The sequence below is a fragment of the Hyperoodon ampullatus genome (genome assembly GCF_949752795.1).
Source record: "Hyperoodon ampullatus genome assembly, chromosome: 12".
NCBI lineage: Eukaryota > Metazoa > Chordata > Mammalia > Artiodactyla > Ziphiidae > Hyperoodon > Hyperoodon ampullatus.
The window spans coordinates 69532186-69545434 of NC_136925.1; the positions used below are offsets into that span (position 1 = coordinate 69532186).

Here is a 13249-nt window from a genome sequence, read left to right on the forward strand (position 1 = left end):
CAACAAGAGAAGCCACTGCAATGGGAAGCCCACACACTGCAACTAGAGAAAGCCCACACACAGCAAAGACCCAATGCAGCCAAAAATAAATAAATAAATTTATTTAAAAAAAAAAATCAAAATTAGTGGTTATTCGATGGTTAAAATACAAAGGAAGCTATTTGTTCATTTTACTTAACTGTCAAAATATGTCATGCTTTTGAGGGAACAGTTGTGTATCATGCAAAGAGAAAGTAGTTGTTTATATATTAAAAAAAGTTTTCCCAAGTTTATTTTTTTAACGTTAAAAAGTTAAGTATGTAGATGGGGAAGAATTTTATAAAGCAGTAATTTCCATGAGCAGACCTTAAGTTCATGTGGTTCTGTAATTTTCCAAACCTACATGTTTAGATTTAGAAGAGTCATCTCCACACTCAGTAAATGTATAAATACATGGCAATTTGATAATCTAGTATGTTTTCCTGTTTTCAGTTAGCTAATGAATGACTCAAAGTTGATTGAAAGGAAAGATTATGTAATGTTCTTCTCTTTGTCTAAACTCTTCCTCCTGACCTTGGAGGGCGCCCCCTAGGCCAACATGGCCTGCCCCCTGAGCTCGGTGCGTCTACCTCACGGTAACTATGTGCCACCCACGTGTGACCACACACCATCCACACTGCCATCATCGGTTCCCAGAGCTGCCCAGACTTCCTTGAATTCTTGTCTTTTTTCAAGCAGTTCTCTCTTCCTGGAATTCTTTCCTTGCTTTATATGGATCTCTTGTATTTTAGCTTTTTTTTTTTTTTTTTTTTTTGCGGTACGTGGGCCTCTCACTGCTGTGGCCTCTCCCGTTGTGGAGCACAGGCTCCGGACGTGCAGGCTCAGCGGCCATGGCTCACGGGCCCAGCCATTCCGTGGCATGCGGTATCCTCCCGGACCAGGGCACGAACCCGTGTCCCCTGCATCGGCAGGCGGACTCTCAACCACTGCGCCACCAGGGAAGCCCTATCTTAGCTACTTTTTAAGGTCCATTTCAAATCCCACCTTTCCAGGGAGCTTTTTCTCAGCTGCTTCCACTCCCCTAGTGGTAATAGCTCTCGTGGAAACTTATGTCTTCTTCTTTTAGGGCATTTCCACCCCTTTTAGTGAAGTTATCAGTATGCTTATCCTCCTTCTCAGACTGGCCATCTTTGAGAGCAGGGCTCCACTTTATCCTTATGTGCCCACCCTGCATAGTCTAGCACCAGCCATGCCCACTGTAGAGGTTCTGTCCATGAAGGGCAAGGAATGGGAACAAATACATGAAGAGCCGTGGATGGGTGGACCTGTACTGTGAACCTCCTCTAATCCTACCTAGCTACAAGTTGCCTATGTGCCAAAGGATCATGGGAAGCAACCCAGGTTAGAGCCAGATTTTGAGGGCCTTACAGATCAGGCTTGATTCAGTAGGCAGTGGAGAACTATTATTTTTCTCCAAACCTGTTTTATTAACGGAATAACTTCAGTGAACTTTGTATCTCATGATGTGCATGTGGAGAAACTGTTTAAGAATGATCAGTTACACAGTGATATAAAGGATGAATGAGAGGTGAACTGGCTATTCTCAAAAGTGAGGAGAAAGAGCAATGTCATATTTTAGCTGTTCTACCATTGGGATTAGACTTAGAGATTTATGCTTTCCTACATTCAAAAGTACAAAGAAGCTGAAGAGAGGAAAGCCAGAAAAGTAAAGGTGGAAAAATTTACATTCCAAAGAGTGAAAAGTGAGGTCATATTGAAAAGTGGCAGAGTTTAGATTCAAAAGCATAAACATAAGGGATGTGGATAAAAGAAGAGTTTAGAGATGTAAGAATGGAAATGCTATTTATTTCTTTAAAAATTGAAATTAGCGAAAAAGGATAGATTCTTAAATTGAAGAATCAAGCTAAAAACTCAAGACTGGCAGTGGTTTTGTTTCAGTGTTGTTCTATAATGTAATGACTGTGCATATTCCTTTTTCTCACCTGATTAGTGGATCTCTTAGAGTTGAATACAACAAATGAAGTTTTCAAACAGCACAAGCTGAACCAAAACGATCAGCTTCTTAGTGTTCCAGATGTCATCAACTGTCTGACAACAATTTATGATGGCCTTGAACAAATGCATAAAAATCTGGTCAACGTTCCTCTCTGCGTGGATATGTGTCTCAACTGGCTACTCAATGTATATGATACGTAAGTGCATTTTTTCCCATTAAAATACAGTCATTGGGTGAAATATGTTGATAGTGCAAAATGTCTACATTTTTAAAGTGAATTTTTAAGAAGATACTTTCTTTCAGAGTCCTTTTCCCAGTGGAAATATTTATGTTAATTGTTGAAAAGAAATGACTTTCCAAAAATTGAGCTCTTAACCAACAATAGAACAAAAAAGAATGTCTATCTATGATTTTTAAGATTTTGCTTCAATTTATAAAGGCTGTCAAATTTGTAGCATCTTTAGTCACCATGCTAGGGGAAACCTAATGGGAAGAAGTCCGATTTCCTTCCTACATAATGTTTTATAGTATTTCTTTTTTCAAAAGACAAAATTTTGTAGTTATTGTTATGAATTTTAAAATTTGTTGGCTCGTAATAATCCACTCTGCGTTTCTTGTGTGACAACTTAAGAGCAATTTGGCAGTTAAAAGGATTTAATTTCTCTTTTGGTATTAGCTTTTTTTATTGCAGTGGTGGTTATGTGTATATATGGTGTTTTAAATAATTTATACTATAGGACACTCCAATATCTGTAATTTAATTAGCTGCTCACTGTTACATAAAGAGCACTCCCAGCTTTCAGCATAACTCATTTGCCATTAATTTGGCTTTTTTAAATGTGACAATGTGTTTGTAAAATAATCAATTCTAGAAAGACCTGCTGTGGGCTGACATTTCTGAAACATTAAGAATTATTCATTCTTCTGGTAGGGGGTTAAAGTATGCAAAGATGAAATAAGAAAACTAGAACTGTTGTTTTTCTCTCAGACTCTAAATTTTATTTTCTGTTAATTAGCTGTATGAAAATTTGTGCTTATCAGTTTTTTATTTGATTTAGAGAGAAAGAAGATAGATGATAGTTCATAAATGCACGCATGGTTTAGCAGCTGATTGATTCTGTATAAGAAGTAAATGATAGATACAAGAGCTTTCAAGAGCTTTCAGTTAATTAAAATTTCATTTATTCTTTTGATTAGAAAAATCTTTTATCTTTCAATACTGACAAATATCATAACAATGTCTCTTTTTAAAATAATCAAACAGCCATTGTGTGCTTGAGGCTCTTAATAAACTCACTGAAGAACAGATAGCATGGATCTCTGTTACTATGATGAATGTGGGCTTTACTATCTCCCTGTGTGATATCTTTCAGTACATTTCATTTTAACGCAAATTTTTATACTCCTAGGGTAAAATATGACTGTTAACATTAATTCACTGTTAAGTTGATCTTCAATTTTTTAAACCTCTAAGAGACATTTTCTATAGTAAATTCACTAAAATGACTGGCCAATTAGGTGTTTTAACTACAAAGCCTATAACTTAATTTTATGTCCCAGGAAGAATGCTAAAGTCATGGGATACTTAGTTAAGGACTTCATTAAGCTCTATGGAGTATGGTAGAGCCAGAGGTGTGTATTTTGAGACATGTTTTAGGGAAGAACTGGAGAAGATGTTAAATCACCCTGCTTCAGCATCATCTGTGGCTCTAACACTCTACTTTGTTAAGGGCTGCCTTAACAAAGTATCACAGACTAGTTAGCTTAAACAACAGAAATTTATTTCTCATAGTCCTGGAGACTGGAAGTCCAAAGTCAAGATGTCAGCAGGGTTGGTTTCTTCTGAGGCCTCTCTCCTTGCCTTATAGATGGCTGTCTTCTCCCTGTGTTCCCACATGGTCTTTCTTCTGTGTGTGTCTGTGTCCTAATGTTCTATAAGAACACCAGTCATATTGGATTAGTCCCCACTCTCATGACTTCATTTCAACTTAATTACCTATTTAAAGACTTTCTCCATATATAGTTGCATCCTGAGGTACTGGGAGTTAGGACTTCAACACAGGAATTTTAGGTGGATGTAACTCAGCCCATAACACATATATATGCTGTTTTCATTGGACAGCCCAAAGGGAATAGTGCCACTTAGTTGGGAAGGAAGCAGTATGTGAAACATCGTAATTCATATTCTAGGGAGTTAAATGTTGGCATATTTTCACTTTCTACTGTCAAATGTGAACAAATGAGAAATGCAACACAGAGATACTGTTTCTTATTTAGAAAGACAGTATCTTGAAATTTTCCTTTTCAAAGGACAAAAAGCTTTTAGGATTTATCTCCCTTCCATGCCAAAGAAATATAGCAAAGACCATGCTAGGTTAGAACAGTGTCCATTCAGTTGAGTTTTCCACCTTGGAGAGGAATATCATGAATTAACCTAAGGAAAAAGTACAGTTACTCATATGATGGTAGTCTCAGATGGCCAGAGTTGATTACCTAAATTTCTCTAGCAACTATGACTCATTCCTTTATCCAAACAAGAGTTATTAACTGTTTTCAAGTCATTAGTTTCCTTTGAGAATCTGATGGAATTATGATCTACTCCATCCAATGCACCAGGACGTTATGGACCCCTAAGAAGTCTCTGAACCTTGGAAATGGTACCATGATCTAACCCGTCCATTCATTCAGTCAATCTGACATTCATCTATTAACCATATATTTTTTATTGCACTGCTTTGGTTGCAGCCAGACCTGGTATTTTCAGCCCTTGAAATATATTCAACCAGCTCTTGAAATAATGAGTGATGCACACACAGGAGATCCTAGAATTCTAGAAGCAGAAGGACTTTGATGATCTTCCATTCTGCCCTCCTCATTTTACTGATTGAGAAACTGACCCAGTGAGATAAGACAGTTTACCCATAGCCACCTACTGCATATTAGTAGTAGATATGGAACTATATTCAGCTTTTTTGATAATCACTTGATTATTCCTACCATACTGCCATATCTAAGAAAGACAGTACTTTATAAATTATATTGTTTACTGTTTCTTTCAGCTTTTAACATGTACCCAACTCCTAATATTCTGAATTGTCTGAAAAAAGAGTCTATTTTCTTCTGTTGTAGAGGAAAAGAATCCAAATTTTTGGTTCTGGTTGCTTTAAAACTTGACAGCCACTTAACTTTTGGCATCTCAATTTCTCATCTGAAAAATTGAGATAAAAATATCTGCTTTGTTTCACATACATAAGTGATTGTGAAGGGCAAATGAACTAATATATATATAGAAAGGACTTTATAAACTATAAAGATAAAACTGATTCCATTTATGAGTTCACAACCTCTCTCAGTCTTCATCTTCCTGGGCTAAAAAGTCTTAATTCCACAATCTCCCTTCTAAATTTAGTGGAAATTAAATTTGTTTAAATCAAGATTTAAAGCAGTAGTCTGGATTTCTTGGTTTAAATATTTTTGTCCCTGCAGAGAATATTAACCTCATTTGATGCAGTGTTAAGTCATTTTTCCCACTGTTTCAAGGCGGATATAATTTTATTTATAGGGTACATATCTTTCTGGTTGAATTAATTTCAGGAGTTACTTATGAAAACTATCAGGGAATCAAATACTTAAATATTGTGTTATGTCACTCACAATAAATGACTCCCTGTTACCTTTCAAATTCTGATATCTTATTTAACATCAAAGCCCTCTATCCTCTGGCTCCATATAACCTGGACAACTTTATCAACCATTTACTCTTGATGCAAGTTCTCACTGTACCTGATGAATCCTGCCTCTGGTGCTCACATTCCCTTTCTCTGTCCCCTTGTCCGGGCTTTTCCTATCATAATCTACTTTCTCCTAGTCAGGACAGTCCAGCTGTGTCGTGCCTTCAGTGTCTGATTTTAGACTTATCTTCTCTATCAAATGTTGTGAGACTAATAACTACTCAGACTAACCACCAATCATTAATGACTAGTCAGCCACAATTATCTCGTTTATTTCCATGCATAAGATTGGTCTAATATTTCCTTATGATTCTCTAGTTGTTTCCTTGTCTCACCTCTCCAGCTAGTCATGGGTAGGAATCATGTCTTACACTTTTCTCTTGGTCCTATGGAACATAGAACAATGCTGGGATCACAGTAAACCTTCATAATCGTTGATGGTGCCATGAATGGATGGTTGACATTTTCAGTAGTCTTCCTGATGATGTTCCCTTCTGGTGTTGTCACCAAAGACTGGAGATCAGCCTCCAATACGTACCAGTTTGATCTTTTTTTCCCTTAAGGGATTACTTTGTCCTTAGCCACAGTCATGTACTAGTCTATTTGCACAGCCTTTTGTTATTTTCTTCAAGTCTATTGTCTGACTGTGTACAGAGAATAAAATTTCCTGATTTTTGGAGGGAAGAAAACAGACATAGTCTATTTTCGTGTGATAATTAGGAAACACCTAAAAAATATGAAATACAAACACACTTCATAGCATGGCTCAGTTTAAGGTTAATTTGGAACTAGTATTTCTATAATTGTGGGAAACTGAAATGAGTATATAAACCTTAGGTTTCTGCTTATAATGGCTATATTTATTTTAAAATTTAAGTATTAGTTATTTTATAGGTCAATTCTGAATGTTGTACGCATACATAGCAAGGGTTCAATATGTTTGTTGGGTATGATTTAGTATAGATTGTAAACACTAGGCTATTGAGGGACTTTTTTTTTTTTTTTTTTGCGGTTCACGGGCCTCTCACTGTTGTGGCTTCTCCCGTTGCGGAGCACAGGCTCCGGACGCACAGGCTCAGCGGCCATGGCTCACGGGCCCAGCCACTCCATGGCATGTGGGATCTTCCCGGACCGGGGCACGAACCCGTGTCCCCTGCATCGGCAGGTGGACTCTCAACCACTGTGCCACCAGGGAAGCCCTGAGGGACTATTTTGAAAATACATTTTACCAATCCCTAAGCATGTTTTCCTTTTTTATTTATTTCATACTTTATATGTCATTGTATGTTTACAGAAACTTAATTGAGTATTTATAATTTGAGAATGAAAGATATCAGTTAGTAGTAATAGTAAAAATATCAACGAGCCAGACTTAAATACAGTTTGACAATAAGGATGCTTAAAATTAAAGTTACATGGTACAAATATTTATGTTTTTAAATAGCATGAATTACTAAATTTTAAGTATTCATGTAATTATGTAAACATTTAGTTATAGGTTTGAATGTGTTGTACTTGCGTATTGAAAACATATCATAAGAAAATTAACAGTAAAAACTGAAACTGAAAACTGTGATCCTGTTTATATGAAATAATAAAGATAGAAATCTTTATATCTTGATTTTTTTCTGGACTATGTGTTATTTCATAGCAAGGATCATGGATTAACTTTTGTAGCTTCTGCATTTCCCTTTCCCCAGCTCCAGGATCTAGTACAGTGTGACATTTGGTAAACAACTCATTTATTCTTTGATAAAAGACAGAGTAAATATAACTCTATGCTTTTACAGATAAAATTATTCTTCCAGTCAAATTATAAGTGAAATTGAAATGGTCTCTCATTGGCATAATATGAAGCTATTTTCTAGTGTTAATTAATTAATACATTTTGTATTTAATTATAATTTGATACTTCCCCAAATAAAGATTGCACACCTGTGTGTTTAAGATCATTGACTATTATAATTGCAGTAGTAATTTAAAGAAACTACATTGACAGAGATCAAAATCAATGAAGACGAGAAGTTTTTAAGTATTCAACAAGTTATAGCCCTCAACATATAGTTAATTTTCCAGTCAGTTTTCTTACATCTGTTTTTAGATATATCATTATACCTTTCTTGCTGTATTATCACATGCATATTATATATATCTCTAGCTATTATTTTGAATCTTGCATTTATAATTATTAACAGATTTTAATTCATAGTGTTTATAAAAATGAAATATTTTTAGCTTTATAATTAGCATTTTAATTTTACTTTCTTTTATTCTTCCTAGTTCATATGTTGTACGTAAAGTGACTTCAGGCTGTATATTCTTGCAGACTAAGTCAAATATACTATTAAAATACGTCATAAACTTATGGTATGGGTTTAACATTAATTAATAAAAGTGAATAGAAAGTTGCATTTTTAAGATGCAGTTTTTTTTCCATTTAGCCTCAAGGAAATAGATATTCAGAAATAATTAGCATACTGTATACAGTTTTAAATGCATCTAACACACTGAGATTCTTATAATTTCAGGGGTCGGACTGGAAAAATAAGAGTGCAGAGTCTGAAGATTGGATTGATCTCTCTCTCCAAAGGTCTCTTAGAAGAAAAATACAGATGTATGTAAGACCTTTCTTATACCAATAATGTTTTTAGTAATAATAATGATAATAACAACTTATTAGAGACTTACTTTATATGATTTGCTAGTAATAATAGCTCTTTTTTTTTTTAACCCTGATCATACATGTACGAGGCTAGACAAAGGGTGTCAGTGCAAAGTGATGTGAATTTGTGTGAAATGGAAAGCTGATTATAGGATCAAGATGTGAGGTGCATTGATGGAGTAAGAACTGACTGCAGATTGTATCTCATTTAATTCATAAATGCCCCATAATGTAGGCATTGTGATTTCCACTTTCCAGCTGAAAAAAATAATTCTTGGGAGGGGTTAGAAATCTAGTCAAGGCTGTAGAGACAGTGAATCTTGGGGCTAGAATTAGATCGCAGATATTTCTGACTCTAAAGCCCAAACCTTTTCTATTTCCCTATATTTCCAATGCTTAAGAAAATCAGCATGGACTAGAACTGTTACAGTCACAGTGAGACAAATAATTATATTTTATAGTAGAAGAAAGTAAAGTGATATATTTTAAAATTTCGTTATATTTGTTCTTATTCACCAAATAAATCAGTGGTGACCTTTTAGCTGTCAGTTAATGCAGGGCATCTTGACATTTGGAAAGGGACAGGTTCGGGAGCCAGGGAGACCTGCCTTCAAATCTCAGCTCTACAATTTAGTGGCTGCTGGATGACTCTGGGCAGGTTACACGATTCCACTGAATACCGACAGCTAAGAGGTAGTAATAAGATTTCCATTTCACATTCCAGGGAGCTGAAATTTAGTGAATTTTCTTCAACAAAGAATGACGCTAGTAATTCTTGCTTTGAAAGCAACTAGAGATCATATGTGAAAAGTACCTAGAAATAGCAGTTGTTGAATAAATGGTAGCAATTGCTGCTATGTCTCCGAACACTTAATTACTGTAAATTTTTTAAATTTAATTTTATCTATAAAATGTGAGTAAATTGATCCTGCCATGCATAGCCTCATATGATTCTGTATAGATATATCCATACCTTCGAAGGAGAGGGAGAGGGATATTTCATGAATAGAGAGATACCAAAAACAGGAAAATATTTGATCCCAGGTCCTATAAATTTTAGGTTCTTCATCTTCTGTGAACATACATACATTTTAAAATACTTTTATTTTCTGGGATGGCTGTGAAGCAATTTGTTTTTGAATTCCAGGGCTAGATCATGGTGGCTTGTTTTTTTTAGATAGTTGGACAAGAATGTCAGCGAAAATGAAATGAAAAGCTGATTGTAGGATCAGGAGGCAAGGTGCCTTGATGGAGTCAGAACCTAGTAAGCCATGCAGAAAAAAGCTTTGCACAGGCTTCTGTTTGGTGGCACTTTATCTAGAATTTAAATTGTCTTCAGCATTATAATTGTCAAAAGATATAATTTTCAAAGCTAAAAAAGTTATTTCTATAATGAGTGGGAAAGAAAAATGTTAATGAAAACGTCAGTGTATCAAATTAGAAAAGGACTTTAAAAAAAATCAACTGTGATTTGGGGTTTTCATGTGTTCCTAAAAGAATTTAGGGTTCTCTGAAAGTAGCAATTATGTTACGGTGCTCAACTTACTCTGAAAAGAGTGCAAATCCAACCTCAAAGTTTATCATGAATCTTATTAAAATGCAAGGGTGATCTGTTTTTCTAGATCAAAGATGCCTCCTCCCTGTATTTTTCAAGCTGATTATTGGAGTAATCTGAGGCCAAAAGAAAGAGTTACAACATGATGGCTAAAGTTCTAGAGCAAAAACAAAATTCTATGCAATATATAAAAAATGTCTTTTATCTATACACATACCTTCACACGTATTTCTGAAGCACATAATTTTTCAAATGAAGAGGTATTTCAGCGTACATGTACTCATACACTCGTACTACAGTGGACACTCTTTCTACAAATGTCGGGAAACAAATCTCTGTATAATTCCACATTGAATTTTCAGATTATAACAGGAGAAGCAGAAGCCCTGCAATGAAAATTTCTGATATTTAATTTAATCCATGAAGTATGCCATTTAGAACTTAATTAAATAAGAAATCTTTGGGTTGAAATCTTTAAATCTTTCCTCAGAGTACTGAGGCTCTGGAAATATTCTGGGGTTTTGTTTTGTTTTTTACTTTGAGGTCCTTAGCAACTCTGATTCCAGTTTTGATTTCCCTAGTGGTATCAGAACACTTCCTCATTATTACTTTCTTTGTTGGAATTAATACTCAAGACACTTTGCACTCCAAACTCAATGGCAGAGGTGCTATTCTGGGTCAGTTGGTATCCAACTGAACGCTGATTTTGCAATGGCTTACCTCAGTGTCTTTACCCTGGTGACACCTTTTCTCTTCGTGCCTTTTTGAGAATGGCCCTTGATTAGGTTCTAACAACACTCTGGCCTTCCTGCTTGTAACTCAGTGGCTTCCTTGCCTCATCAGCAACACATTTACAGAGATCCTTTCGAATGACTTTTTGCGTCTCTTCTGTGATTACTTATTGGAACTTGGGTTTTAGATTGGAACATTCCTCTGATCCATCCCCACATCCTGATACTCCTTTTCGTATCTGACTGTAACATCAACATGTGAACTTTCATAAGAATTCAGAAATATGTCAGAATGTTAAGGAGTCTTTTCTCTTATGTTTTGTGTGTAGTTTTACCTAAATAGTGGCATAGTAGTATAGCTATCTTCCTCAAAAGAGGAAAGCTGGGCATGATCGATGTTGCTGAATATGTACACTTCTCTCTACAGATTATTATTATTCATATGCATCAACTTTGTATTGACTTAGGAGGCCTCTTCTCAGGAACGGGTTTACAATGAGAATCATAATAAGAATCCTGGATAAATACTTTCTGTCTATGATAGTCTTATTTTTGACAAATGAAAAGAAGCAAGTAGAACTCTAACCACCTAAGAGAACAAATGATAACAAAAATTAAATGTATATTTTACTGAATTTGCTTTCCCTATGTATGCTTATAATTAAAGTCATATTTCATTATAATTACTGTGTCAGTATCACTGAGCTTGGTTTAGTTGTTTGAAAATTTACTGTTGACAGTGTTAGATCTAGCCTTATTTCCTTAAAAAAAGGGAATGATACCTTTTGATCTGATATTCATTTATCAGGTATTGTTTGAAAATGGTTTTTAGGATCCAATAAATATTTACTCCCCATTCTTTTTTTCTTGGAAAACTTCACATGAAAACCATTTAGAATTTGTGTGATTTTGAATTTTTAGAACTTGGAAATTTCTTTCCAAAAAGTATTAGTTTCTATAATGAAGTGGATTGTTTTTACATGAAATTTCTCCCTACTCCGAAAGTAACTTATTTGAATATATTAGCTTTGTTGCTGGAAATATGGTAATAATTTTCATCTTCAAAATACTGTAAGTGATGAAAAGAAGATAAGCCAATTCTAGAAGGAGGAAAAGAGTTTTTATTTTACTGAATCAAAAACTTTTTTAAACATCTTTTTTTTAATGAATAGAAAAGCCTAAGAACTGTGTGAAAGTATGCATGAGTTTTCATTAAGTCCTTTACATTTGAATTAATGTATTTATTACATGAAATGATGTAAAAAATCATTTTTATCGCTAATAAGGAATGAGAGACTGATTGGGCCTAAAAAAATAACCCCTAAAAATAAAAGACACCTCCTTATACTGTTTAATGTTTCTTATGCAAAATAGCTTTGAGTATAGAAATCTTTAAAAGAAATTAAAATATATATGTTCAATGAATATTGAATTTAGGAGTGAATACAAAAAGTTGATAAATCTTTTAAAATTTGCTACTTAAGATACATTCATTCCTTTAACAAGTCATAAAGAAAGCTTCTTTTTAGCTGTCTGTCTTTTTCAATCGGAAGGGAAACCTTATAGAGACCACTGAACGAACCTGCATGCATACACTGGACCATTTAAAAAGGAAATTTGTATTTATTGGTCTGTTTATATGTATTTACACACTGCAGTAGATCGTTTTAGGAAACATGTAGTTAACCAGTTCCTGATTACAAATATGCAGAATGTTAAGCTTGCCAGAATTCAGGCGACAACTAATGTAATTCAGGTCCCCATAAGTTTTTTTTTAATCTACATTGTTCATTCCACATAACCAAAGGTATATTTTACTTAAAATTCCAGAACAGGCAGATGGAGGTTAACCTCTTGCCTCTCCTCCTTGTAGATCTCTTTAAGGAAGTGGCTGGACCCACAGAAATGTGTGACCAGAGACAGCTTGGCCTGTTACTTCATGATGCCATCCAGATCCCTCGGCAACTGGGGGAAGTAGCAGCTTTTGGGGGCAGTAATATTGAACCCAGTGTTCGCAGCTGCTTCCAACAGGTAAACATTCCTGAAGGATCACTGGTGTATAGAATGTGTGGGGAATGGTATTGAGGATATTCTGAGAAATGGAACAGGGGACTTGAGCTGGAACCAGGTGGTGGAAGCTGCTAGTACCATCCCAGTAAGTTTATTTTATTTCTTAAGGCACATTTGATTCAAGGAACAGCAACCCCCTCAAGGAGACTTACTGTTCCTCAAGGGTTAAAACCTCAAATCTTTAACATGTGCCATTAGATTGCTGTGATTTGGCCCTGCTTTTGCCCCAGCCTCATCTTATACCACTGGTCCCCTTGAGCTTTCCAGCCGTGCTGTTTTAGTTCCTTCATTCCGGCCCTAGTGCCTTGGGACATGTGCCCTCTGTTTAGAATGTTCTTCCTTACCCTCCACCCACAAACTCCCTTGACATTGCTAATCCTTATTCATTCTTTAGATCTTCCCTTAAATCTCACATCTGCTGAAAATCCTTCTCTGACTCCTTCAGATGAGGTTATGTGTCCCTACTCTATTCACCTGAATCTCCTCTGCCTTCTTATCATGCTC

The 13249-nt window shown here is 35.4% G+C and overlaps 1 protein-coding gene across 1 annotated transcript in view; it reads left to right on the plus strand.

The window, feature by feature from the left end:
• Nucleotides 1–13249, plus strand: part of UTRN (utrophin) — a gene marked incomplete at both ends in the record, with an annotated part of 450045 nt that overhangs the window by 385923 nt on the left and 50873 nt on the right. The window contains 3 exons of the mRNA XM_079716566.1: nt 1991–2192; nt 8256–8341; nt 12549–12706. Of these exons, the coding sequence (XP_079572692.1) occupies nt 1991–2192; nt 8256–8341; nt 12549–12706 (446 nt within the window). The remainder of the gene's footprint in view (nt 1–1990; nt 2193–8255; nt 8342–12548; nt 12707–13249) is intronic.